Source organism: Amblyomma mixtum, chromosome 5 (genome assembly GCF_055824585.1).
Source record: "Amblyomma mixtum isolate Tamu chromosome 5, ASM5582458v1, whole genome shotgun sequence".
NCBI classification, from domain to species: domain Eukaryota; kingdom Metazoa; phylum Arthropoda; class Arachnida; order Ixodida; family Ixodidae; genus Amblyomma; species Amblyomma mixtum.
Genome location: NC_143016.1, coordinates 129,667,913 through 129,692,173, shown reverse-complemented (window position 1 = coordinate 129,692,173; position 24,261 = coordinate 129,667,913). Strand labels below are relative to the sequence as shown.

The following is a 24,261-nucleotide window of genomic DNA, read 5'->3' as shown; positions in this document are numbered from 1 at the left end:
CTGAAGGCGTCCAACCCACGATGACCACGATGAGCCGTTGAATTCTGGTATCTGATTGGGAAACCCTCGCGTAGCCATGGCTTGTCAATAGCGTTGCGTAGCGCGGGTCGAATCCACTTTCTCGTCGCCACTGTCGTGTCCGGTCGCTGTGTTGAATGCAGCGAAAGACGCACACGGTACTTTAAGACTTCGTTTATTTAAAGCCGATGAGGGTGCGACCAGCGTCGACCGAGGCAGGAGCCGAACTGGCCGCCCGAAGAAAGGAGGGAGTGGAGAAGCGTCCACGGGAGGGAGTGGCTTCCCAGAACAGGAGGAGGGTGCGGGGGCGCACCGTGGGGGGGCATCCGGCGACAGCGTGCGACGAGGGGCAAGCGGTCGTTAGGAGGAGGATTGAGTGGTCGTTAGGAGGAGGATGCGAGTGGTCGTTAGGAGGAGGACGCGGGGGCGCACACACACAAAAGCAATAAGGGGACACAACATAGTGCTATCCGCGCCACACCACACGTCCACAGCAAACAGCCGCCTGAGCACGTTTGAATCGCGCCTTGTGTAATCGTGAGGTGATCATTCTGAACGCCCGTCTACCGTCACCGTGTGCTCCATATACGCCAGATGATACAGCCCACATCCAGCGGTTTTTATTCCAAGCGCCTGATTGTATTTTGTGCCATCGCTCGGAAGGCGTGGGTAGTGGAAAGAAGCAGAGTTTAAAATCTCAGGTAACAGCAGCAGACAAAGAGCACAATTCCGAGGTGCTTAATTACGGCAAGAGCAGCCTGGTTGACGGATGGATGTGCGGAGGAGAGCGGCGCCTCGGCTTCGCCTTGGCACAGCGCGCCGACACACGCGAGCGCTACGCCGTCGACTCGACGACGCTTAGCGCGCTAGCGTCGAGTGCGTCGGAGACCCCAGTCGTCCGAGAGGCGCAGCCCTTGGCCCCGTGGAAGACGGCCGGTAGAGGCCTCCTCCTAATGAGCTCGCGCAGTTTAACGAACGCCGCGAGAGGCAAATGAACGGCGTGTGCTAGAAAGACCTCCGGAGTGTGCAATCGATCTTATTAGGGAGCCAACTGCTGGCGAGAACGAAGCTCGTCCTGCAGATCCCTGCAGATCTACCGGCGCTGCAATCGGCTTTTGAGAAGGGTAGCTTCGGGAAGCCGGCCCAGAGGTATAGGATTAGAGCCCAGGATCTGCGACATACGAGGTGCATGCTTTGTACCCTTGAGGCATCTCTGAGGTTAGGAGAGGTTGCTGCAGTCGATTACGTCTCTCAAGGCAGGCTTAAGTCGTTCGACTGCGGAGCGAATCATCGACCCGTCAGCGCAATGGTTTGGGCGCGCTGGGTGAAACTTGGGTGGCACCCGTTTCCAAGCGCTCCAACCCAGGACAGAGGGACGTCTGTACTCGTTGGAAAATCCGGTCGGTTTCTGACGGTACTGGGATTCGAACGAGGCGGGTCTGCCATTGCAGCAATGGCAGCGGCAATATGCCCCCTACCTTGTACTTCTCCTCAAGAACGACGTTTTCCTGCTTTAGTATACGCACGAACTGGTTTCGGCGAAAGCTGATCTGTTATAATATGCTGTTTCCTTCCCTAAAAAAGCGAACAGTATTCCGCAAGATCAATAATTTTCGCATGGGCGATTTGTGTCTCAGCGCTATACTTTCGGTATTCTGGCCGTGCCGCAAGCAAGAAGACAAAGAACAGTACTAGGAACTGATGGATGGTGTTATGAAGTGAAAACTACACAAAGACGAAGACAAGACAAAAGGAAAGGGAAGCGCAGGCGCTGACGGGGACGTTGTCTCTATAGAGAAGTGCTGGACGCCTGAGACTACTTGCGCTTAGCACGTCCCATTGGGAACTGTTGTCTCGCTGCTCTTTCAGTAAACATAGCAGCCGTAACCTGCTCCCAGCTCCTGAAAGTGTGAAACGTCTTGATAAAGAAGAAATAAAAAGAAGAGTGACTAAAACACTGATGGCACGGATAGCTGTTTTCGAAGGTTCTGTGCAATACAGCTGGTTGTATATGTTTCATGCGCAAAGTATCTAAATTAAACCGCGACTCGGTCGAAACAGAGCGCGCAGTTCACGTCAGCAAAATGTCGGTCTAAGTGTGTACGGTCAACGCTCCAGGCAGCTAGAGTTATAGTCTCGCTCAATTGAGGCCAAGGCGATGCTCAAGCGGTTCAAGGCACTGCACAAGTATATACGCTCGAAGCCGCTCTCCCATCAGAGAATGCGCGAGCGCTGTGGGCAGCTGAAGTTTTCTCTCTGAAAAAAAAAGGACTCGCGCAGTTCGTTGTTTCGGCACGCAACGCACTGTGACAGCCTTTGCAGAGCTATGCCCCCACGGAGTTTTGTTCTGTTTCCTGTTTTTCTGAGTGCTTTCTGGGGCGGCAACCGTTTCTGTCGTTTTGCTTTTCTGTGCGTTCGCATGACGACGTGGCTACAGTTATCATCTACTATTTTCGGGCAGTGCAGAATATATGGGCGAATCTTTGAGGGCTCGGTTGAGGAGGGTGGGAGGATCAGTTTGTACCGTGCATTCCTTGCATTCCGTGCATTGAGAAATAAAAACTTCTCATGCTTGGGTGGTACGCCACCCAAGCATGAAAAATGAGCAGCGCGAAAAACGCAGGGACAAAAGTCTCATCAGGAAACCTTTATGAACGAAGTTTTTTCATATGACGCAAGATTTCATTAAAACAATCGATATATCCGCAGATCGCCCGACGGTAGTCTTGTATTTTTTTTTTTTTCTATTAGCGTTTTTGCTATTGTCAAAAGCGTTCCCTATTGGTTTTCTGTGGAAGTCTTCACTGTTCGATGCGATCGGTGGAAACACTTTAAAAGAAAAAGCCGCCGCGGTGGCTGAGCGGTTATGGTGCTCGTCTGCTGGCCCAAAAGACGCGGGTTCGATCCCGGCCGCGGCGGCTAGAATTTCTTTGGAGGAGAAATTCTAGAGGCCCGTGTACTGTGCGATGTCAGTGCACGTTAAAGAACCCCAGGTGGTCGAAATTTCCGGAGCCCTCCACTACGGCGTCTCTCATAGCCTTAGTCGCTTTGGGACGTTAAACCCCATAAATCAAATCAAATCAAATCACTTTAAAAGAAAGAATTTTTTATATATAAGAAGAATGGACCATTACCATCAATATTTGCATAAAAGTATATTACACTTTTTCAATTTTCAAGATTTTTGCCCGAGAATGCTGGACATGAGCTCAAAATTTCTCGCCTGACACCCCCCCCGCCCCCCCCCCCTTTTTTTTATTTTCAAAATACGAATGTTCGTGAAGACGCACGCGAGTCCGCCGTCTGTCGAATCCTTATCGCTGTTGCCGTCTCCAAGTTTATTTCTCCTGCGGTCAAAAGTTTGCCCAGCAAACAGTTTGCTTCTGAGTTCTTCGGCCGCCTATACTTGTCCATACCGCCACGTGCGTGACAGTGCGACAAACCCCTTCATAACCTTTGGTTGTCTTCGGCAGGAAAGCGGTTAACTCGGTGGTGCAACAAGGCGTAACGTGATCGTTCTGACACGCTGCGAAGCCACGTGGCCGGGCCGTCAGGCGCAGTCGTCGAACTCCGCTTGCCGTTACTTTTCAGTTGTGACAGCACGCGGGATGATGGCGGAGAACAAACATATCCATCTCGTATTTAACACTTCATTTTTGCCTTTTGGATAGGCCGTCTGACTTCATCAGGTCGCTGTTCCTCATTATTTCAGTCGTAGCGATTTGCCTCGCTTTAGTAGGCGAGTTACTGGACGAAGGAGTCGTACGAAGGAGTCAGTGGCTCGGAGAAATCTATCGATAGTGCTTTTCTGATAAAGGGCAGAGAAGTAGACAAAACGTATACGATAAGACAAGTAATCTGCGCTTGCATTCCCGTGGATTTCGAGAGAAAGCAGGGTACGTGGTAGTCATGATGATAACGATGATATGTGTGCGTGTGTGTGCGTGCGTGTGTGTGCGTGCGTGTGTGTGTGCGCGCGCGTGTGTGTGTGTGTGTGTGTGTGTGTGTGTGTGTGTGTGTGTGTGTGTGTGTGTGTGTGTGTGTGTGTGTGTGTGTGTGTGTGTGTGTGTGTGTGTGTGTGTGTGTGTGTGTGTGTGTGTGTGTGCGTGTGTGCGCGCGTGCGCGCGCGTGCGGGGGGGGGGGGGGTACTGACGACTATCGAGGAGGGAAGCCTGAGTAACTGCCTTACGAATGGACCTGAACCGCGTCTCGAGGGAACGGGTGAAGGAGGAGCTGAAAAAAGCGGGGAAGGGTCACCGTGGTGGCAGTAGTTTCGACCACCTCTATTTCTTTAACGACCACTGACTTTTGCTAAGTGCACGAGCGCTGGAGTGAAGGGCAATTGCGCTTTCGGCCTGGCCATTAGGGATCTAACTTTGGCATGAAATAGCGAGGCCATGACCACAACGCTACCAAATCGAATATATAACGTTCGCGAAAGTCAGAGGGCGAGGGCGAAAAAAGACGACACCGGGCACTTGTCGAAACCACCGTGTGTGAGTTTATAAATCTACCGAGTGACGCTAACGTGGGACGACAAAATAACAATAACGTAGAGACCCTCATGAATCACGCATTTAAATTTTTCGTTGCGAGCAGCGCATCCGTGACTGCGCAGCATATCGAAGCACGGTCAGCTTTTGAACAAACTGTGGAAGAACGCAGTTGGACAGGTGTAGTACATGAACTTGCGGTTTTGTGGTCTTTACCCGTTTAACACTAGCGTCCAGAAAGGCGCTCTTGGTACACGCCGCCCGCGGTGGCTTAGAGGCCGCGGCATTCGACTGTAGTTGCCAAGGTCGCGCTATCGAATCCTGGTCGCTGCGGCTGCGTTTCGACGGAGGCGACGGAGGACCGTGATGTGCGATGTCGGCGCATTCAAGTGGTTGAAATTAATCCGGAGCCCTCCACCGTGCGGTGTCTCTCATAGCATGCATATGCATGTGCAACTTTGGTCGAAATTTCCGGAGCCCTTCACTACGGCGTCCCTCATAGCCTGAGTCGCTTCGGGACGTTAAACCCCAATAAACCAAACCAAACTAAACCAAGCAACTTTGGAGCCATTATTATATTTTAATTCGTAGAAACGATAACACTACACCCTCGGCCTCGCGGAGAGCGTATTTCTGAGGACGTTGCGTTGCAAGACCTACTGAACTACAGACCTGCACATTTGGCGGGGTCCTATGGAGCAGCGTGCGCCAACTTTCGTTAGCTTATTGGCCGTTGAGGGCGCTCGGTTGACCTGTTCGTCTGCTTTCATCATCATCATCGTTTGCCAATTTGAGGAAGATATTTAATACATTTGTTTCGTCTTCTTCTGCTATCTAACCATCAACAATAAAAGTATCCACAATAACGACTTTTTTTCGCTCTGGATGAGTATAAAAAACGTCTTTCTTTTTATCCGCTTTCTTTTCGTCAGCACCACCGTGCCTAGCATAGATAAATGGATGTAATGATTACGTGGACAAACGACGAAACTGCCTTGTTTGAAATAAAATGATGGAGGAGGCCATCTTGTTCAACAGGTATAATGTAGCGCCACGCTTCCCGTAGGTGCCGTTTCCTAGCGGCAAAAGACATGAACTAGAACATGCGCGCTGGAGCAGTGCCAAATGTGCAGGTCTGTAGTTCAGTAGATCTTGTTGCGTTGTCCTGAGGATTTGGTGCATCCTCACGAAATCCTTTATCTTGCCACCGAGGACGTTTTTTGGTCAGTTTTCAGGACATCTTATGAAAATTAACGAGAGGCCCTCGCTATCCGAGCTGCACGCCAGAAAGTGTGCCGGAAGTCAGGCGCTTTCGCAAGGACTACTGGGAGTTTTTGGCCGACGGCGCAGCCAATAGTAACTCTGGGCGCAGCGTCGTCGTCTGCTGCCAAGAAACTCTATGTCTGCTGCAATGCCTGCTGTGCATGCGCAAGCGTGCTGAGCCGGCGGCCAAGTAGGGGGGGGGGGGGGGGGGGAGCAAGGAGGCGCCGGCTTCAAAAATGCGATGTAACCGCCTCTCCTGAGTTCTTTCTTTCCTCCATGATAATTCATAATAAAATTTCTCTCTCATGCTGTTTCGGTTTTGGTTTCAACAGCCGAACAGTGGCTATGACATCAACGTTGCGTACCTATACGTAATGCTAAGCATGAAAAAACTGCTACATAATTGCTGCTTCATCGTTTTAATTCACTACAACGCTAAAGCCAGCCTGCTTCAATAGCTGAAATGACAACGAATGAAGAAAAGCAGCTATTATATTGCGGGTTTTGCATGTCTCACGTGACCCGAACGCAACTATGACGTCAAATAGCTGTTGAAACAGAAACCTAAGTAGCATGAGAGAAAATTTTGATTATAAATTATTAAACGGTCGTAGACGAATACCACATGGTGATTCATGTATAGGAATGTCTTACGCACAACAGCAAAGAAGAAAACATGCCACCAAAACTAGGTGTCTATGCTGCTAGAATCACGAAACAGCGTTTATGTCCTTTTTTTGCATTCGATTCCGATAAAATAAACGCGGATATTTGGTCACTTTTAGCAAGACTGGCTGGCTAAAGTTCAGTTGCTACCTTGGCGTAAACAGCCCTTGGACATTAACCGCCTTTTCATACAGCGACGGCTGTTGTTCTCTCTGCACCTAATGGCAAAGTCTACGAGGCAAGCACCTCGACTGTGAGCAAAAAATCTAACGGGTCAACCCCACCAGAGACATGTAGTAGATAAGACCTGGTTAAACAGCAAACGTATTTTAAGATATATCCTCAAGTCATATTATTCATGGGGTCAAAATAACTGTCTTCATTAAATCACTATCGTAACCAAATTTCTTTGTTAAACCTGTAGCTATATAATAAGAGTCGCGAGTGCGAGATAAAGCTGGCTTGATATCAGCAAAAAAGCACAATACTGCCCCGCAAGAGGACATTTGCAGGACATTTACGAAGTTTATTTTCATTGAGTCGTCCAGCAGCGTACAAACTGAGGACATATTTCTGAAGACGTTTGGTCATGATGCGCTCAGAATGTACCGAGGACATCCAGTTCGGACTGAGGATGTTTGAACCATTGAAGGACATCCTTAGGCGATTTGGTGTTGTCTGGAGATCTTATTTGGCGCTCTGAAGGTTGCTTAAAACGTTACAAGCAGCACCCAGCATCACCGCATGCCCCACAGCGCTAATAACGGCGACTGAAAGTGAACTGAATTCAAATGATAATTTTTAGTCGGCAATGAACTACCATAGCACTGGGTACATACCACATCAACCGCTCTCATAGCAAAAACATTTTTATTCAACGTCGCACGCACTACAAGAACGGAAAAATCAAACTTCGGCTCCCGAAGCCAGTCTCACAAACAAGCCCCAGGAGCCTGTGCGAGAGGAAAATAAATAAAAGAACGAACAAAGGTTGAACCACCCTGAAGAGCTGCTTTCAAGTAGTGAGCTTTCAGTTTCGTTATCGACAACGTTTTTCTTGCAACCGCGTCGCCTTCCGTTTGTTCGCCTCCGGTGTAGGTATAAAAAGATAAAATTATAAAGAAAAAAGAACGTCGGAATGCTGTTGTAAGCAACGGTTGATAACGGAATGGCGAAGAGTACGTTAGTGTCGACTCTCGGCAGCCGCGCGGAGGGCATTCACACGTTTCGATAAAGAAAGAATGGAAAGGAAGCCGCTCAGGCGGATCATGAACATTCTAGAACAATCGAAAGAAATCGCTGCGGTCATTTCAATGCTCTTAACAATACGTGTTCACAATGGCTCGCTGTTGAATAAATATTAGATCAGCAGGAAGCCACAACCCCTTCCCTCTGTGGTTTTTCCGTTCTTCTAGCCGCTCCGTTAGTTTAACATCTCCACAAGGGTGGAACACGGCACTGACTGATTTTTTTGCTTGCTTTTTCGCAGGAAGGGGTCGTCCCGAGTGGCTGAAAAAGCCGGCATCCCGATTCAAGGCTCCCCCGGAGTGTACCGGCGCCGGGAGTCAGCCGCCATCGCCCTCTCGAATAACCATGTTCAGCGAGTTCGAGATCAGGCCGCTAGGCGGGGAAGCATCGTTCCTGATCTTCTCGCTGTCAAAATGGCGGAGGCGGGCTGTACGTCGAGTTCGTGGCCCAACTTAAAGGAGGATTACGAGCTCGGTGAAGTCATCGGTGAGTGTTGGCGTTTTGTTAAACGTGTCCGAAAGGTTTGCTTTAGCATTAGCTTCTAGAGCAAGGTCGGACAGCTCGTTATTTCAGCGTTTGTTTACGCCGGAGCGCGGTGCGGTCGCCCTTTCTTCGCTGTAGCCGGCAAACTTGAATGTGCGGGCTGCGCGATGCGGCACGGCTTACTGTTCGTCGGCAACGTCGGCGCTGAGTAACAGTCGTTGTTTCGAGCGCTCGCGCAATCGCTCGGCCGAGAAGTGAGCACCGGCGTCGTCTTGTAGACATAGGCGCGGGCGGCACGGGCATCAGCGCTGAGCTTGCTCCAGCTTCGTCAACCAGTCGTACAGCCCGTGAGGCTGCCTTTCCGAAACGCCGGTGGACCCTCGCACGTCGTCTGCTTTTGTCCATCGGTCAGCGACTTGCAGTTAGTGATTGTGGCTGAGCCATTCGGCAGTTCTGTTAATTTTCGTAGCGCTAGCCGTTCCGTAGCGAACTATGCCTTCACACACCGGCGCTATCGTTCATACGTGGTCGCATCCTTTCGCTTTTGCCTCTGTTAGCACATTTTCATGCAAGCTCTGCAGCTTCACCAGCTGTCGCAAAATTTAAAACGTTCACCACTTAGCCGGGACCTGAGACGGGAAATCCGCCCAGTGCTCTTGTGTTGTGGCCTGATAGCGAAGGGAGGGCATTTTTTTCTTCGTCAGGACTTTCGAGTGCGACTCCGTCAAGCCGCGGGAGTCGTGCCGCAGTTTACCTTGACAGAAAATTGTTCACGTTCCGTGCTGAGCTTGCGAAACTGGTCTTTTCTGCGCAAGTCCGCTGGCTTTTCGTGCACGCATGCCGCATTGTTTACATAGCCGGGCGCATTTCTGATTCCGTTGGTGTGTGTGTTTATTTTGTGCGCTGAATAGTCGTTTCCTCCGGTGTTAGTATTCTTTTTGTTTGCGCTACAATTTCCCCGCTGCGCGGTTTCGCTCGGCAAACGCGAGGCTTCCCTATAATGAAGCGCTGCTCAGCGGTTTGTAGCGCGACGATTTTATAATGAAATACTTCCATAGGAAAATCGCAGTGACGTTACGAAGTCAAGGACTGACTGAAGTGAAATCTAGCGAAACTCCTGTGAGTCATGAAATTCTGCACCCTGTGAACAGCCTTGAACAAATCGCATGCAAGAGCGCGAGCGTCAGACATGATTGATGGATTCTTTCCTTTTTTTGCTCAGATAGGACGGCGCCGATAACAGCCGCCTTTTTGTTTATCGGTCAGACGTTGGTAAACGCTTGTTATCAGCCAATCTGCAGGGAGTGGGTCATTGCCACGGTCCGTCGTTAGTCATTTATCTGCCTTGTCTATGGGTTCCCATTTTATGACGCTAGTTCACGAAACGTGCTGCGCTGACGCATTAGCACTGAAATTACAATAATTATGCACATTTAATCGCGGCACACAGTAGCTGTACTACTCCTGAACAGTTTAGTTTCCCAGCGTGTTTTCTTGTTCACTAAAGCGGTGCGAAGCTTAAGTCCAGATTTGTTTTACTTGAAGACAAGTGTCTCTTTGATGCACATTATGAAATAACTTGTTTCACTGCAAGCCATATCTACCTGCAACTACTTGTGATGGAGCTTTTTCATGTCATTTTCTTTGTTGTTGCAGTTTGAGCAGCTGATATACTTATTTTCATAAATACGCACCGCTGTTTCATGCATGCACAGTCTAATTTACGATGCGGTTATATGGCACATTGTCTAGTACAGCAACTAGATGCCATGGCAAGCATGCACAGTATCAGTATTGATTGCTTCTGATGTTTTCCATGGATTGCTTTCTGTCAATATGTTTATCCCATACATCCAGCGGCAGTAGTCTTACTGGAGATGTAGATGCTACTTTGTTGCACTGAGACACCATTGTGCATATGACAGGCAGCATAATATGGACCATAGTTCTGCATTTCAAGCACTTCTGTCACGATTAGTGACAGAAATAGAAATGTTTGCTGCCTTTATGTGTGAGGGGAAAAGTAAATATTACTTTCATATGCATCAGGTATCAGTTACTTTTCTCTAGGTAAAATGTCTGAAGACTTTGACTGCTGAAGCATAGTCCTTATTATTCTGTCCACGGCTTTATGTGTGCCTCTCAAGCTGCAATGAAGAATTTGAATTTTTACTTGATGTTTCTGTTAAGCCATAGCACAAAAAGCATTCCGTGTAAGGTGAAAGAAAAAGCTTGAAAGTTTAAGAAATGTGTTTTGAGTGATCTTGTCTCGAATTGGTTCTCAGTTGGCTGTAGCAATGCTTCTTGAAATTACCTTCTCTTACCTCGTGCATGTTTTTACTGCTCGTGTTGTGACTTGATCTTGCTTGGGTTATAGCTGTTGTGCATTGGAAGGTTTGAAGATGCATACTAATTATCTTGAATAGTCTATTGTGTCTGTCTCTCCTGGTGTGTGTAAAGACCACTTGTGGACCAAAGCTACTTGGACTCTTTAAAGTGACAATGAGGACAAGTGAAACTTGGCCTGTATTGATGGGGTACCACGTTGTAATCACAGGGAGACCACTCTGGCTGAAAACAGATCTTTTATAAGCTAGAAAGGACCAAAAACGGAATACAAGAGGCACCACTGCCAGCGGATTTTGCTAGTAAAATGCGTGCATTTAGACCAGTTTTGGTATTGGGGTAAGGGGACAATTCAAGAGGGCTACAGTATACTGCCATTCATTTCAGAACAGTGACAACCCGTGCTTTTAGATAAGGACATCACGAGTTTGATTTGACTGGCGAGATTTCAAAAATTCCATTTTTCTTGGCGATAAATGCTTCTTTTACTGCCGGACAAATGTCCGCATAAGCACTGAGGATCAGTTTATAGTTTATACTGAAAACGGTTATTTGATAGAGTTGTGCTCCGTTTACCATGACATTTGCAGCTTGAATGCTGCCGTGACCTTTGCTGTGTTGTCTGGAATGCTATGAGTCACCTGTTGTGAACAGTGCTATGAGTCACCTGTTTTGACCTCTGTTCCAAAACTAAGTTACGTTCTTCACTTACTGAAAAGGCTTTTTTTTCCCCCTGTACGCTCATTTCTGTTTATTTGTACCCTTTTGACAAGATGCGTCTTCTTTGTCTCTCTCTCTCTCTGTGCGGTTATCAGGTGTTGGTGCAACCGCCACGGTGCACACGGCCTACTGCAAGCCCAGGAAGGAGAAATGTGCCATCAAGCGCATCAACCTGGAGAAATGGAACACCAGCATGGAGGAACTCTTGGTTGGTGCATCATGGCTGTGTTTTAATTAATTTATTTATTTATACACAGTACCTACAGCGCCCTCACTGGGGCATTATTGAAGTACTGCACTGCGCAGTACTTCTCTTGTTCTGATAATCTGGTTCCGCTTCTAGTTTGGCATGCTGGGAGCCCTAGATTTGATTCCTGCTTGTTTAACAAGTTCTCGGGGGTGCAAGCTGAAGGGGCTTTTTTTTACAATTCTTGGCATCCTTAGCATCTTGAATTTCCTTGCTTTTGATGCTGTGAAACTTTTGATACTTCGAACATTTGAACGCGGTTTTGAATGCTTAGGAACACTAACAGCTTAATGTGTGGGTAAGCGTGGTTTCAGTGTACTGTAATTGCCGTTTGTTCTTTGTGAGCTTTGGTAGCAGTAAATAAGCTGGTTTCATGAATGCCCCAAGTGAGGTGGGTCCACTACAATTGTAGCCAGTGCTGAACAACCTATGAATTGCTGTTAAAGGTACAGATGCCAGGGGCTTGAGTGTATGGCACTGGCCTGCAGTGAGAGTTGTGCTTGTGTAAGGTTGGCAAGAGTGTTTGAAAGCGGTCTTCTGAAATGTTGAAATCCACTGACCCATCCTACCGTGCACTACAAAAAAGTTGAAGAAATTGTGCAGTAATCTACACTGTGAACTCCTTGCAGACCACTGCATGTTTGGCACTACTGCAGCAGGCTTTCATTAATTCTAATTATTCTAATAAACAGGTGATATGTAAATTGTCTTTAAATGGAGTTGCTAGCAAGATTATGGCTGCATGTCTGCATTTCCTACACGCTGCTGTCTTCAAATTTTCTCTTGTGCGCGTGTGTGTCTGTGAGAGAGAGATAAAATGCGTATACCACATTTTGTTCGTGCCTGCTTACCATGTTGCTTTTCTTTGTTTTGTCTTGCAGAAAGAGATTCAGGCCATGAGTGCCTGCCACCACGAAAATGTGGTCACCTACTACACTTCCTTTGTGGTGAAGGAAGAACTCTGGCTTGTTATAAAACTCCTGTCTGGTGGTGAGTGCAGGCTTTCATGCTGTACAAAATGTACTTGTCTTTAGCAAGCAGTAGTGGTCACTTAACATGACATCAGTGTACCACTGACTGGTCTTAGTCCTGTGACTTGACCATTGTAACAAAAGCTCGTGTGCCCCTGCAGAAGGGGTTCTTAATCTGTATCCTTTCAGCCACTTTATTTTGAGACTAATCTCGCTGTAATGGCTTGTAGCAAACTGTTTCATTATGTAGACAGCCATTAGTATTCAGTTTGGCCATTTTTCTGAGGGGCTGTGTGTCTGCATGCTCCTTTCTGCATACATCTTAGGCAGGAAGAAACAAGACACACAGAGCTGCTCTGCACCTTTTAAAAACTATTTATTTTCCTCGAGGCTAAAAGATATGGAGAAGCCCCGCTCTCTAACTTTTATTAATGCTTAGATTTATATGTTCACTGTGTGTGCTTGCCCTTACCAGCGACGTTCACTTCATTGCTTTGCTAACTTAAGTGAACAATATGCGCGATGTAAAGGCAGTAAGGTTGCACATGCAAACACGTTGTACCAAGCCGTACATTTGGTGCTAACAAGTACGGTTGATGCTTTTTTTTTCTCTCCCTTTCTTGCAGGTTCTCTCTTGGACATCATCAAGCACAAGATGAAAACGGAGGACTGCAAACATGGTGTCTTTGATGAAGCTACCATTGCGACGGTCCTTAAGGAGGTGCTCAAGGGTCTCGAGTACTTTCACAACAATGGCCAGATCCACAGGTGAGCTGTGCATGGTACTGCTGTTCCGGTTTCTTCCTACAAATTGCTGTTTGTTTGTCAGCTGCTTCTTCTTTTCTGGCTATAAATATTTACTTGCATGACTTGTTCAGTCAACCCTTTGGTTGGTTACTCTTTTCCTACTTCCTCTTCCTTTGTTTTTCCACTGTGAGCTACTGATACACCTGATTGCTCCGAGATAATAAATCACTCCAGAGGAGCCATTTTGAAAAAAAACGTTGGCATGCTGCTGGCGTTAATTTGTCATTAAGTGTGTGGCTATTTATCTAGTTCATTAAAATTCCCAGAAGGTACTACTGACACGCCTTTTTCCATGCCATGTGTCTGCTATGATGGCGTGCATCTTCAGCAAGCCATTGAATTTTTTTTTAAAGATGTAGACTAGTTCTCGTAGCTGCCAAACTTTGCACTCTGGTTGCCTTGTAATTTAACTTATGAGAAAGATACACTGCTTCAGTCTTGGCGCATCTTCTTTTAAGTAAAGAGGAATAAAAAATTCACACGTGGTTATGAACTGTCCTGCAGAGACATCAAAGCCGGAAATATTCTGCTTGGTGAAGATGGTGCTGTCCAGATTGCAGGTAAGCCTGACGCTGGTCTGACTGTAGCTGCAAGTTTGTTTTCATTGCTCTTCACCATGACACATGATGCTTGTACTGGAAACACCACACATAGATTTTCATGGCCCACAGAGCAGTACAGCGTGTGTAAGGGTGTTTACCATGCATCTCAGAAGCAATGTGCAGTTGAGGTTTATTTGCGTCTATGTTGTGGACATAGTCAAATGGGCTATAAAAAGAAATGAAAAGAAAATTGCCTGGCCCTCACTATCTTTTGGACGTTAGGCTTTGGCTGTTATGGAAGGGTAGTTAGTGAACTGGCCTCTTGATGCGAGACTTGGGATGTGATCTTGGCCAGGCGGTCGCATTTTGAGGACCGAGAAATAGGAGCCTCACTTGTGCTGATACCCTGAGCAGTGGCAAGATTAGCCTATGCACACTTGAGGCTTTCGATTGAGTGCATTGCACTCCCATTTCTTATCTATGCTGGGGTCAGCCGGGAAAGCCCTCAGCCCCATCTGTTTAGTTTTTGTCTCGGAGACTTGTGAAGGCAACTGCAGATGCTCGTGTTTTTGAGGTTTTCATGATGAAAAGTTTGTGTTTATCTTAGCGATCAGAGATACTGACATATGCATTGCATAAGGAATTGCTCTCCTTGATCACGGAATTCTTCAGCCAGTGTGCGTGGTTATTATCCTGCATCTGTGTTTTATTATTTAGTGCGAGCAACCTTGTAACAGGGATATAGGATATGCTGCCTTTCCAAGTGTATGTGATTATGATTTGTAGCTTTCCAGCTGTTGTCCTGTCAGAAAGAATCTTCGTACACATGTAGTTGCAACGTAGTCATTTAGTTCGAACCTGTGAGTGTAAATGTTTAAAACCTCGGCAGGTCTTGACTCTTTTCTGCTGTACCTTGCTTGCCGTCCAGTTTCTCAGTTTTGCTTTCTTTTTTGTCTTCTAAAGTCTCATACTGCAGTAGTAACCTCTGTTTGACTGCCTCACTTTTCAGACTTTGGTGTGAGCTCTTGGCTTGCGACTGGCGGTGACTTGTCGAGGCAGAAGTCGAGGCACACTTTTGTAGGCACGCCATGCTGGATGGCTCCTGAAGTCATGGAGCAGGTGAGCAAGAGACGTGAACTTCAGGGTCAACTCAATATCTCTACCCAAAGGGCTCTGGTTGTTTAATTTTCACCTGGGGATGTTTTAGGTGGCATCATATCAGTGATGACATTAGTTGAGTCATGGGTCACTGTAGCCATGAATTCAGATACTAAGTGGCTAAACACCGTTGCACGATGCAAGATGGCATCGGGTTTCATTTTTTTGACGGATTTGATGATTATATGTATTCATGGTGACTGGATGGACTGTGAAATATTTTCACGCCTAAATTTTCAACTGTGCCATGGAATTTATATCTGCAGTTCTGTGAGTGAGTCATAGCTAGGCACTGATGGAATGGGGATGTTCAGAGTGGCTGGTCCATCCATGATTGTGCACTTACGTAATCTTCAAATGCTCACTGTGGCGATGAATTGAGCAGATAGGATAGATGTTACTGGTTTCTCTGATTCATTGATTAGCAAGGGCGGCAAAATAAAAAGCTACGAGGAGATGAGTAGCGCGAATGATGCCAGAACCGCACAAGTAAGCTAAACTGGGCTAGTCGGAGCAATTGCATCTTCGAAAAACGTAGCGCGAAACACAAGACACAGGTGTCCTGTCTTCACCTTACCTGTGTCTTGTGTTTCGCGCTACGTTTTTCGAAGATGCCAGAACCTGTGGAGGCATTCCGAATCAGGCCCGCTAGGTGTTTTCTTATGTAGATAAGTATAGCAGCAGCATTTGGTTAGCTGTGTGTGGGGAGGATGCTCCGTGCTGTTCATTTCCTTGGATGCACATTGCCCTGCTTATTGTGGGTTATGCTATACTCCGCGACAGCTTTTTCTGGCAAAGGTGCAGACGTTCCAGAGCCCAAACACATTGTCTCTTCCGGTGTAGTGGAAATAGTCCTTGCTTGCAGTTATAAGTTTTCTTTTAAACCATAGTATATCGTTAATATTCGCTGTTTAAGACATATTTCTAACACAGCTGCCAGTTTTCGACATTGAAATAGTTTTCTTGATTGCAACAAATTTGCTAGGCTTATCTAGTTACAAGAAGCCTCTATCGATGGCGTCAGGCGCACCATTGTGCGTCCGAATTATTTGGCGGAACGATGGCTACAGATTCTCCGCCCCTGTAGCCTTTGTGTCATTGCCAAGAATAACTGCCGGCGAGTATAGAAACGCAACTGTTTTATCACAGGCAACTTTGGCCACCACTGTTGCAGACTTTTTGCTGCAGTAGTCTTGCTTCTCTCTTTTCTAAGTTGCAGTGTGGTCAGATACACTTTGTGGTACTCGACACACACTCTTTTGGTGCTCAGTGTCATTACAAATCAATTGAGTTTAGGTGTTAAGCTTAGTGAAAATTATTTTTTTTTTTTTGGCTCATTTCATGGCAGACATTTAACTGACCCCTCTGTGTCTTTGCGCTTTCACGATTGCTCCCTCTGCAGGTTACAGGGTACGACTTCAAGGCTGACATTTGGAGCTTCGGGATAACGGCAATTGAGCTGGTGACAGGCACTGCTCCCTACCACAAGTATCCCCCCATGAAGGCAAGTACAAGAGTCGGCTTCTCAGTCACTTTCTTTGTATTGCATCAAGAAGGCAAACACAGAAAAAAATGCTTGCTTAGTATTTTCAGAGTGTTGAGGGGAATGCAATTTTTGTCCTTCGTAAAAATAGGTTGCACTGCTCACTGTGGGCTGTGCCGATATTTGTTCGACAGCAGGAAGTGATTTTTTTTTTTTTTTACCGATACTGAATTTAAATTCATGACATCAAGTTCAAAAGCAACTGCCGGATCACCGTGTGGAAGTGAATGGCAGTGTAGCTGAGCATCCAAGATTCGCTTGCAAAAGTTGGTCCGGGCATTGTCGCAGCTTGCTTGTAAAAATCGCGGGTGGCGGCGATAACTGCATTTTTCTCTCTTTTTTTTGTCTTTTCTAGCTAATACATGCTGTTTTAAGTGAAAGAAGCACATTTTTCATATGAATGCAGTAATCTATCAGTTCAGGCCTAACTTCAGTTTGTCCCTGGTGTCCCAGAAAACAATGCAGAGAACTGTTGGTGCAGTCCAGAGTGAAACTAGAGTTGCAGAAACTTGCATGGTGGTGCAGAAACACATCACACTTGCTCTTAATGCTGTGATGAGATGAACTGACTTTCTTTCACTTCTTCGACAACCACGCAGGTGCTGATGCTGACGCTCCAGAATGACCCACCCACGCTCGAGATGGTTGGTGAAGACAAAGACCAGTACAAGAACTACGGCAAGTCCATCCGCAAGATGATCACTGAGTGCCTGCAGAAAGACCCCACCAAGAGGTGCGTCGCTGCGTTTTGCGTTTGTTGGCTGTCTAGCCCGGTGCGTGCAACTCCTCTTCGGAGCACCGAACTTAGCACTTTGAATTTCTCACGGAAAGCCTTCACTTCAGAGCTTTGATGTGCTGCTTTACGCATGGAGCAGTCTTCGCATTCTGGTGCTGTTATCCTCTAGTCGGCAGTGCTGCTTCTTTCAGTGTTCCTTGCTTCAAACCTCTGTTCTGGAATTGGATTTGCACAGCATTGTTTCTTTCTTGGACGTGGGTGATTCTTCTAGTGCCTCTCTGGGAAGTATAGCGAGTCAGCCTCATTTTCTGAGGGTAGGCAGATACAAACGGGGGTCATCAGCTGCCATCGGCTTTGCTGCTAGTTCAGGGCAGGTGGTTTAGTGTGCTATTAAAAGCAGCACTGGTGAATTGGCAGTTCAGCATTTCTAAACTGTATTCCCAACGATTCTCTTCAGTGCAGAAATAGTTTTTATGCAAGGGTGTTCACTGGCATCTGTGTGCCTTTGTTGTAGGCTGTTTAGTACTGGGCCACGCACCCCTGCAATAAGTAAGGGCTGTATATGCGTTTAGTGATGATTAAAAGCATACCCATGGAGGCTCTGTCATGTTTCTAAGGATTCCCTGTGGGTCAAAAACTGAAAAAAACTAATTTAGTTTGTTGCTGCAAGCCAAATTTTTTTCACTTTACTCCGCGTTTTGTTGTGCACTCGTGGTCTGACCTGATGTACTGAAAGTGCCTGTTCTTGCTTGAAGCTGTGATAAGACGAAGTACAGGCTGCATTTCGCCTTTTAGTGCAAGGAACTTGCTTTTACATCTTTTTATGCTTGTGATCATAGTGAAAGCATGTTTCTGCTTTCACCATGAGTTGATGGAAAGTGCTTTCTGGATGCAGCAGGCATGCTTCATTGAGCTTGCTGTACTCACTCATGATTTTTCATTTTCCACCTCCAGGCCTACTGCTACAGAATTATTGAAACACCAATTCTTCAAGAAATCAAAGGTATGCATTAGTGGCACCAGCATTATCTTCAGCATAGAGTGAAATGAAAGACAAGTTGTTTTATGCCAAAGCTGCAAAGTTTCCACTATTTCAAAGTTCTCACCTTTGCCAACATGCCCAATTTCAGTTATTCTGCTCTTTAGCATGCACACAGCTGTAAAATTGGAAATATAGTTCATTAATTTTATTTGGTCTTTGTATCTTTTGCGCATTGTCTGGTAACGTACGAAAGCTTGTCATGGTATTCTGAAAAAGTGAAGGAGTGAGTGACTCCGTTGCTCATCGAGTTCGCTCCGAGTAAGGTAGCTTGTGGCAAAGTTGGCTCATATCGGGTACCCCCGTTCCCCGAAAGATTTTTAAATGCTGTTCATGCGAAATCAGCCGTACAGCATGGCTCGGGAGCAAACCCGGTGGCCTGTGTATTTCTGACAGAGCCTGTCCTTGCAATGTGTGCTGACATTCGGTGTCGTTCTTTTCTGCGCCACATTTTACAGGACAAGAAGTACCTGATGCAGACGCTGTTGACATGTGCCCCCACAATAGAGGCTCGAGCTCAGAAGGTGAGCTGCCTGGCCACGACTTCGCAATCTTCCCGTTCTTAATTCTTCTGACAGAACTAGTCTCCTTTTATGCCACCTTATGTATGCTGTGGATTTTGCATGGTTTGAGTGCAGGCTGTTATGCCCCTGTGTACATATCTCTTGGATGGAATTTGCAGCTTAAAAATAGCAGGCGGGTGCCCGGCACAAGTGGTCGTCTTCACCGGACCGAGACTGGCGACTGGGTCTGGTCAGATGGAGAGGATGATGAAGACTCGCCGGATGAGAGGGTGTGTTTCGAGAAAGTTGCTGCTTTCAAATGCTATGCAAAATCCAGAAAGCATTTGCCACATAAGTCTGGCAAGCATTGTGCCTGGCAAAGGCGCGCAAAGCATCGTGCGAGGTGCTCCTTTGCAAGCTGTGTTTGTGCATGCCTCTGCGGTCAGCATTGCATTGTGGTAAAAGTGCATTTGCTGTTCTCTAAGGCTTCTCTGCGAGGTGCTGTCATGCTTGCTGAGACAAGCTGAATCGAGCTGTAATGTGCTGCGCAAAATTCTGAATTTACTGCTGTAAGTATTCTTGGTCATGTGCTTGAGTGGTCTTCAGCAGCTGGAGTGGACTGCATGCCAAGCATGTTTTTTAGATACTCTTCTTCCCTTTTTTTTTTTCACAAAGTACAGTTGATTCTTGTTATAACAAAGTTGAAGGGGCCTAGCAATTACTTCGTTACAGCTGCAGCTTCATTATAGCATGTGTTGACCGAGCTTCCAAGGGGAATCGTCATTCCTTCATTATGTTCATTATTTCGTTATAAACCATTCCGTTATACCAAGGTTCGACTCCATACACAACGGGTTTTGATGCTTGCATAGTCTTGTATTAGCATGAGCTTGCTTAGAATTGTTCAGACTAGGCCTCATGGATAGATAGGTCAAGGAGGGGTTCGTATGACAGTGCACGTGAGCCCAGACTGAGTGTGGTGTAATAATTTAATAAGTGTGGTGTAATAGTATCATATTAATACTATAGTCTGTGGGCCAGTGCAGCTGTGTCAGATTAGCTAGTGCAGCAAGAGTGTTTGCACTCTAATGAAAAGGGTGCTTCTCTGCAGGACTTGGCAGCGCGAGACGAGGCCATCCTGAAAGCGAACCAGTCCACGAGTTCATCGGACAGTGCCATCGACAACGCCCTGCCCGCTGACCATGAAACCACCACGTCGGGCACCTCCTCGGGCTCCACGTCGGGAGCAGCAGCAGCAGCGCCCAGCAATCTCATCCCCTCCCAACCAGTGAGCCACTTTCTTTTGTTTTTTTGTCCATGCAGTGTGCCTGTTGCCGCAGCTTGTAGATTGTGTGTGTGTGTTGTGGGCCCTGTCGGAAGCGAAGCTGGCGCAGGTAGGGACTAAAATTTTTCTAAAAAGGTTTTCTGCCATTGGGTTTTGTGGCCTTGCAGGGGTGCTACTTGGCTGATGCAGTAAATGAAATGTTGATGGGTAGATAGGGAGAGATGGACAAATCGCATCAGGCAGTGGTAACAATGCCTCGCTAAAGCGCCTGCTGGGTGAAATCTATGGGTGAAATCTATTTTTATTGTCCACCATTGGTAGCGAGGTGCTGGAAGTAGTAAGAGAATATGTCTACTTAGGGCAGGTAGTGACCGCAGATCCGCATCATGAGAGGGAAATAACTAGAAGAATAAGAATGGGGTGGAGCGCATATGGCAGGTTCTCTCAGATCATGAATGGTAGCTTACCAATATCCCTGAAGAGAAAAGTATACAACAGCTTTATCCTACCGGTACTCACCTATGGGGCAGAAACGTGGAGGCTAACAAAGAGGGTTCAGCTTACTAAGTTAAGAACAACGCAGCGAGCTATGGAAAGAAAAATGATAGGTGTAACGTTAAGAGATCGAAAGTGGGTGGAGTGGGTGAGGGAACAAACACGGGTTAATGACATCCTAGTTGAAATCAAGAGGAAGAAGTGGGCTTGGGCAGGGCATGTAATGCGAAGGCAAGATAACCGCTTGTCCTTAAGGGTAACTGAGTGGATTCCAAGAGAAAGCAAAACGTAGCAGGGGGCGGCAGAAAATTAGGTGGGCGGATGAGATTAAGAAGTTTGCGGGGATACAGTGGCGAAAATTGACAAAGGACAGGGTTAATTGGAGAGACATGGGAGAGGCCTTTGCCCTGCAGTGGGTGTAGTCAGGCTGATGATGATGATGAATTGGGAACATATCAGCGTGGTTTTGCAGGTTTTCTTTATTCCTCATATGTTCTCGACCAAACTTTACAGACGCATTAGCCACTATTCAGCTGCTGAAACCTAAATATAATGTGAGGAACAAAGTGACTCTGCTGGGCAGGGGTGAATTTTGAGTGTAGCTGTGTCACAAAAAGGGCACGTGTGTGCTTTGCAGCCACCACCAGTGCCTGAGCCCACAGCGCCGAGTGAAGTGCCTCCGCAGCAGCCGGCGCCTCCTCAGCCGGCACCAACGGCGGTGGCAGGAGCACCGGTCTCCTCTCCAGAAACCATGAACCTTGTCCTCAGGATAAGGTACAGTCTTTCGCTGATCCTGCACACTTCAGAGATGCACTGAAGAGGAATCTGAACTCGTCTTTTTGCCGCAGGAACTCGATCTCACGTTCCCAGAATTCTTAGAAACTTCGGCTTATTGCTCTGTGCGGCCGATTTCCCTAATTAAATCGGATTAACGTCCGGCTCCCGCCTTTTTTTTTTTAAATTTCCCCGCATACGGTGGGAGGAGTCGACCAACGCATGGAATGCCTTTCAGGCAGTCACATGGCGACTTTGCTGTCTCTTTTATTTTGTTTCGTTTAGGTTGCCATGAATAAGTAGGTCTAGTCAGAGACTACATAGCTGCAAATTAGGCCTACAGAAATAAAAAAATACGCGTGGACTCTTTGCTTTCGCCGATCACATCGTATCACTCCGCCGATGCCAGAGCGGCCACGGGACTGGCTGAAAGGTTGGTCTACTCCTCCCACTGTTTGCGGGGAATTAAAAAAAAAAATGTGGGAGCCCGACGTTAATCCGATTTAAATTAGGGAAATCGACCGCACAGGGCAATAATTCGAAGTTTGCAGGAACGCTCGGAATGTGTAGCTAGAGTTCCAGCGATAAAAATACGAGTTCAGACTCCTCTTCAGTGCACCTTTAAGCTTCTATGCAGTGCTTGTTGTCAGGCACTACTGTTGCGAGAAAAGTTCGACATATCCTAGGCTAGTCAGGCTTGTATTAAAAAATTTATCTAACGTAGATGTGCAGCTGCTGTTGTAAGTTTATTGAATGTTTCTATGCTGAAGAAATTGCTTTGCATCCCATGCACGTCAAATGGGGTTTAATGGTGTATAGTGTAGTTTGGCAGATTTAGGCTGGGTGTATTTATTGCAGGCTGTGTGCAAGGACTGCAATGAAAGTGAACTTCAAAAATATTGTCTTCTATAAACTTTTGACTGCGGCCATTTGGCTTCGCAACTAAGGCTGTTGAGAAAAGAAGGCAAAAGCAGTCTTGTGAGTACTTGCTTTCTAAATGTTTGCTTCCATCTTTTCAGGAATCAAAGGAAAGAATTGAACGACATTCGGTTTGAGTTCACACGTGACAAAGGTGAGCATGGAATCAATCGGTGTTGGACCGTGTTTGGTCAGCTGTGCAGAGACCATTGTTTTCGTCGCATATGCTTTGTCTGACTTTTTCATGCTTGGATGCGTAGTTAAAAATCTGCCCAAAGTGCTGTGTGCTCGTCCTCTTCAAACTTGTCCAATGTCCTTTATTGCGCTGAAACATTCAAAATGCATGACCAACTAGCTCGACTGCTTGTTTTGTTGAGAAGAAGTGACAGCCTTTATTTTAGAGTTCAAGATCACTGCTTTTTTTATTGCTTTGTGCTTAGCTAGTGTGCAGGAATGGTGACGTCTCTTTTGCGACTTCTTTCAGACACTGCTGATGGCATCGCATCAGAGCTTGTTGGCGCTGGCCTTGTAGACGGGAAGGACGTAGTTGTTGGTGCGTATTAAGTACTTTTGTTTAAAGCTCGGTTTCTTGCCGTTATGAGAGCTGCATTTGACTCTCTTTTCCTTGCTTTTTTGCTCGCACAGTGGCTGCAAACCTGCAGAAGCTGATTGACAACCAGACTTTGAGGACGACCACGTTTGCATTGGTGAGAGTTTTTTTTTTTTTTTTTTTTCCCAACAGTGTTGGTACTGCACGTTGCAACAGGGGCTGCCGTCCTGTGTGTTTCGTTGGTCATTCGGAGACAAAACATGGTGAATGAACCGAATGAGATAGACGTGCATTTTTTTCACTGGGCGTGTTCCGTGAACCTCAATTGTATTTCAGGGCGTCTGACTGTGCTTGCGTGCTCTTCTTCCTATACAGAAGCAGACGCCCGAGGAGGCTGCCGTGGACACTCCGGATGACAAAGCGCTCATCGGTTTTGCTCAACTTTCAATCGTAGACTAACCAGAGCAAGCGTTGAAAGTTGGCAGAAACCCCGCGCCCCGAATGCAGAGAAGCAGCAAGAGCCAGCCAGCCAGCAAGCCCACGTACTACCACGCACCGCCTTATATAATTGGTCTTTGCCAGCAAGCGAGCAACGCAAGCAAACCGGGGGGAGCGGCGGCAGCAGAGAAGTGGAGCGGGAGCAGTGCAGCAGCGTCAGATCGCCCCGCTGCTCTCTCTTCGCCGTTTTTGTATTTTTGTAAAGTGTAAATTTTTTGGTCACGGGACGAGAGACAGGGAGGCTTTGTAGGGGTGCAAAGTGAGATGACCATGGTGGAGCAAGAAGTATGTTGCTGTTGATGTGGTGTGCACGCGTGACTACTGCAAGGTGGCATGCGTGCACACATTCACGCGACGGAGACGACCACGCCACTGCTTCTTCGCTGCCTGCACTTTTTGCGAGAGAGAGAGAGCCTTACCTCCCAGCTCAAACTTTTTTTTTTCCCCACATTCGTACGTAGGCCGTGCCATTCATGCAACTCCCCCCCCTCTCATTCTCCAGTGCCTCCTCGCCAGTCACTGCTTCCACACTATGGGCTGAGCGAGGCACGTTCGATTATGCAAGTGTGTACCATAGTCTTGGGCATGGGTGCTGCCTGACCCGCTTCCATGGTGGAGTCTGGCAGCAGGGGTCAGTTTAATTTATTCAGAGGCAGTCATAGACAACAATAAAGGCAGAATTCAAAGAAACTGTGCCTCTTTGTTCCATTTTTGTCTGTTGACCCTGGTTTCAGGACCGAGGTTTCAGGAACCTCTCACTAGAGCCACATGGCTCTGCTCAACTACAATTTCAGTTAAGCAGCTTGTGGATAGCGCAGGTTTCTCCACGTTCCTTGTCGCACAGCATGCCCCAAGAGTTGTGGGCAACAAACAGTTCTCATGGCTGCTGCTAATCACTGGTCTTGCACTGTCTTTATGGAGCAGCCATATCGCACTAGCTTTCCCCAGTGCGGTGACT

The 24,261-nt window shown here is 47.0% G+C and overlaps 1 protein-coding gene across 7 annotated transcripts in view; it reads left to right on the top strand.

The window, feature by feature from the left end:
* Positions 1–23,993, top strand: part of fray (oxidative stress responsive kinase frayed) — a 145,539-nt gene extending 121,546 nt beyond the window's left edge. For 6 of the 7 annotated variants that reach the window (XM_089546023.1, XM_089546026.1, XM_089546024.1 and 3 more), the window contains exons 2-18: positions 7,930–8,174; positions 11,333–11,445; positions 12,366–12,474; positions 13,082–13,223; positions 13,767–13,822; positions 14,814–14,923; positions 16,365–16,466; positions 17,105–17,238; positions 18,196–18,244; positions 18,739–18,804; positions 18,963–19,073; positions 19,895–20,071; positions 21,201–21,337; positions 22,357–22,409; positions 22,740–22,808; positions 22,901–22,962; positions 23,181–23,993. In XM_089546023.1, the coding sequence (XP_089402149.1) occupies positions 7,930–8,174; positions 11,333–11,445; positions 12,366–12,474; positions 13,082–13,223; positions 13,767–13,822; positions 14,814–14,923; positions 16,365–16,466; positions 17,105–17,238; positions 18,196–18,244; positions 18,739–18,804; positions 18,963–19,073; positions 19,895–20,071; positions 21,201–21,337; positions 22,357–22,409; positions 22,740–22,808; positions 22,901–22,962; positions 23,181–23,264 (1,819 nt within the window). In that variant the 3' untranslated portion in view covers positions 23,265–23,993. The remainder of the gene's footprint in view (positions 1–7,929; positions 8,175–11,332; positions 11,446–12,365; positions 12,475–13,081; positions 13,224–13,766; positions 13,823–14,813; positions 14,924–16,364; positions 16,467–17,104; positions 17,239–18,195; positions 18,245–18,738; positions 18,805–18,962; positions 19,074–19,894; positions 20,072–21,200; positions 21,338–22,356; positions 22,410–22,739; positions 22,809–22,900; positions 22,963–23,180) is intronic. The other variant, XM_089546027.1, reaches the window with a different exon arrangement.
* The last annotated feature ends 268 nt before the right edge of the window (positions 23,994–24,261 follow it).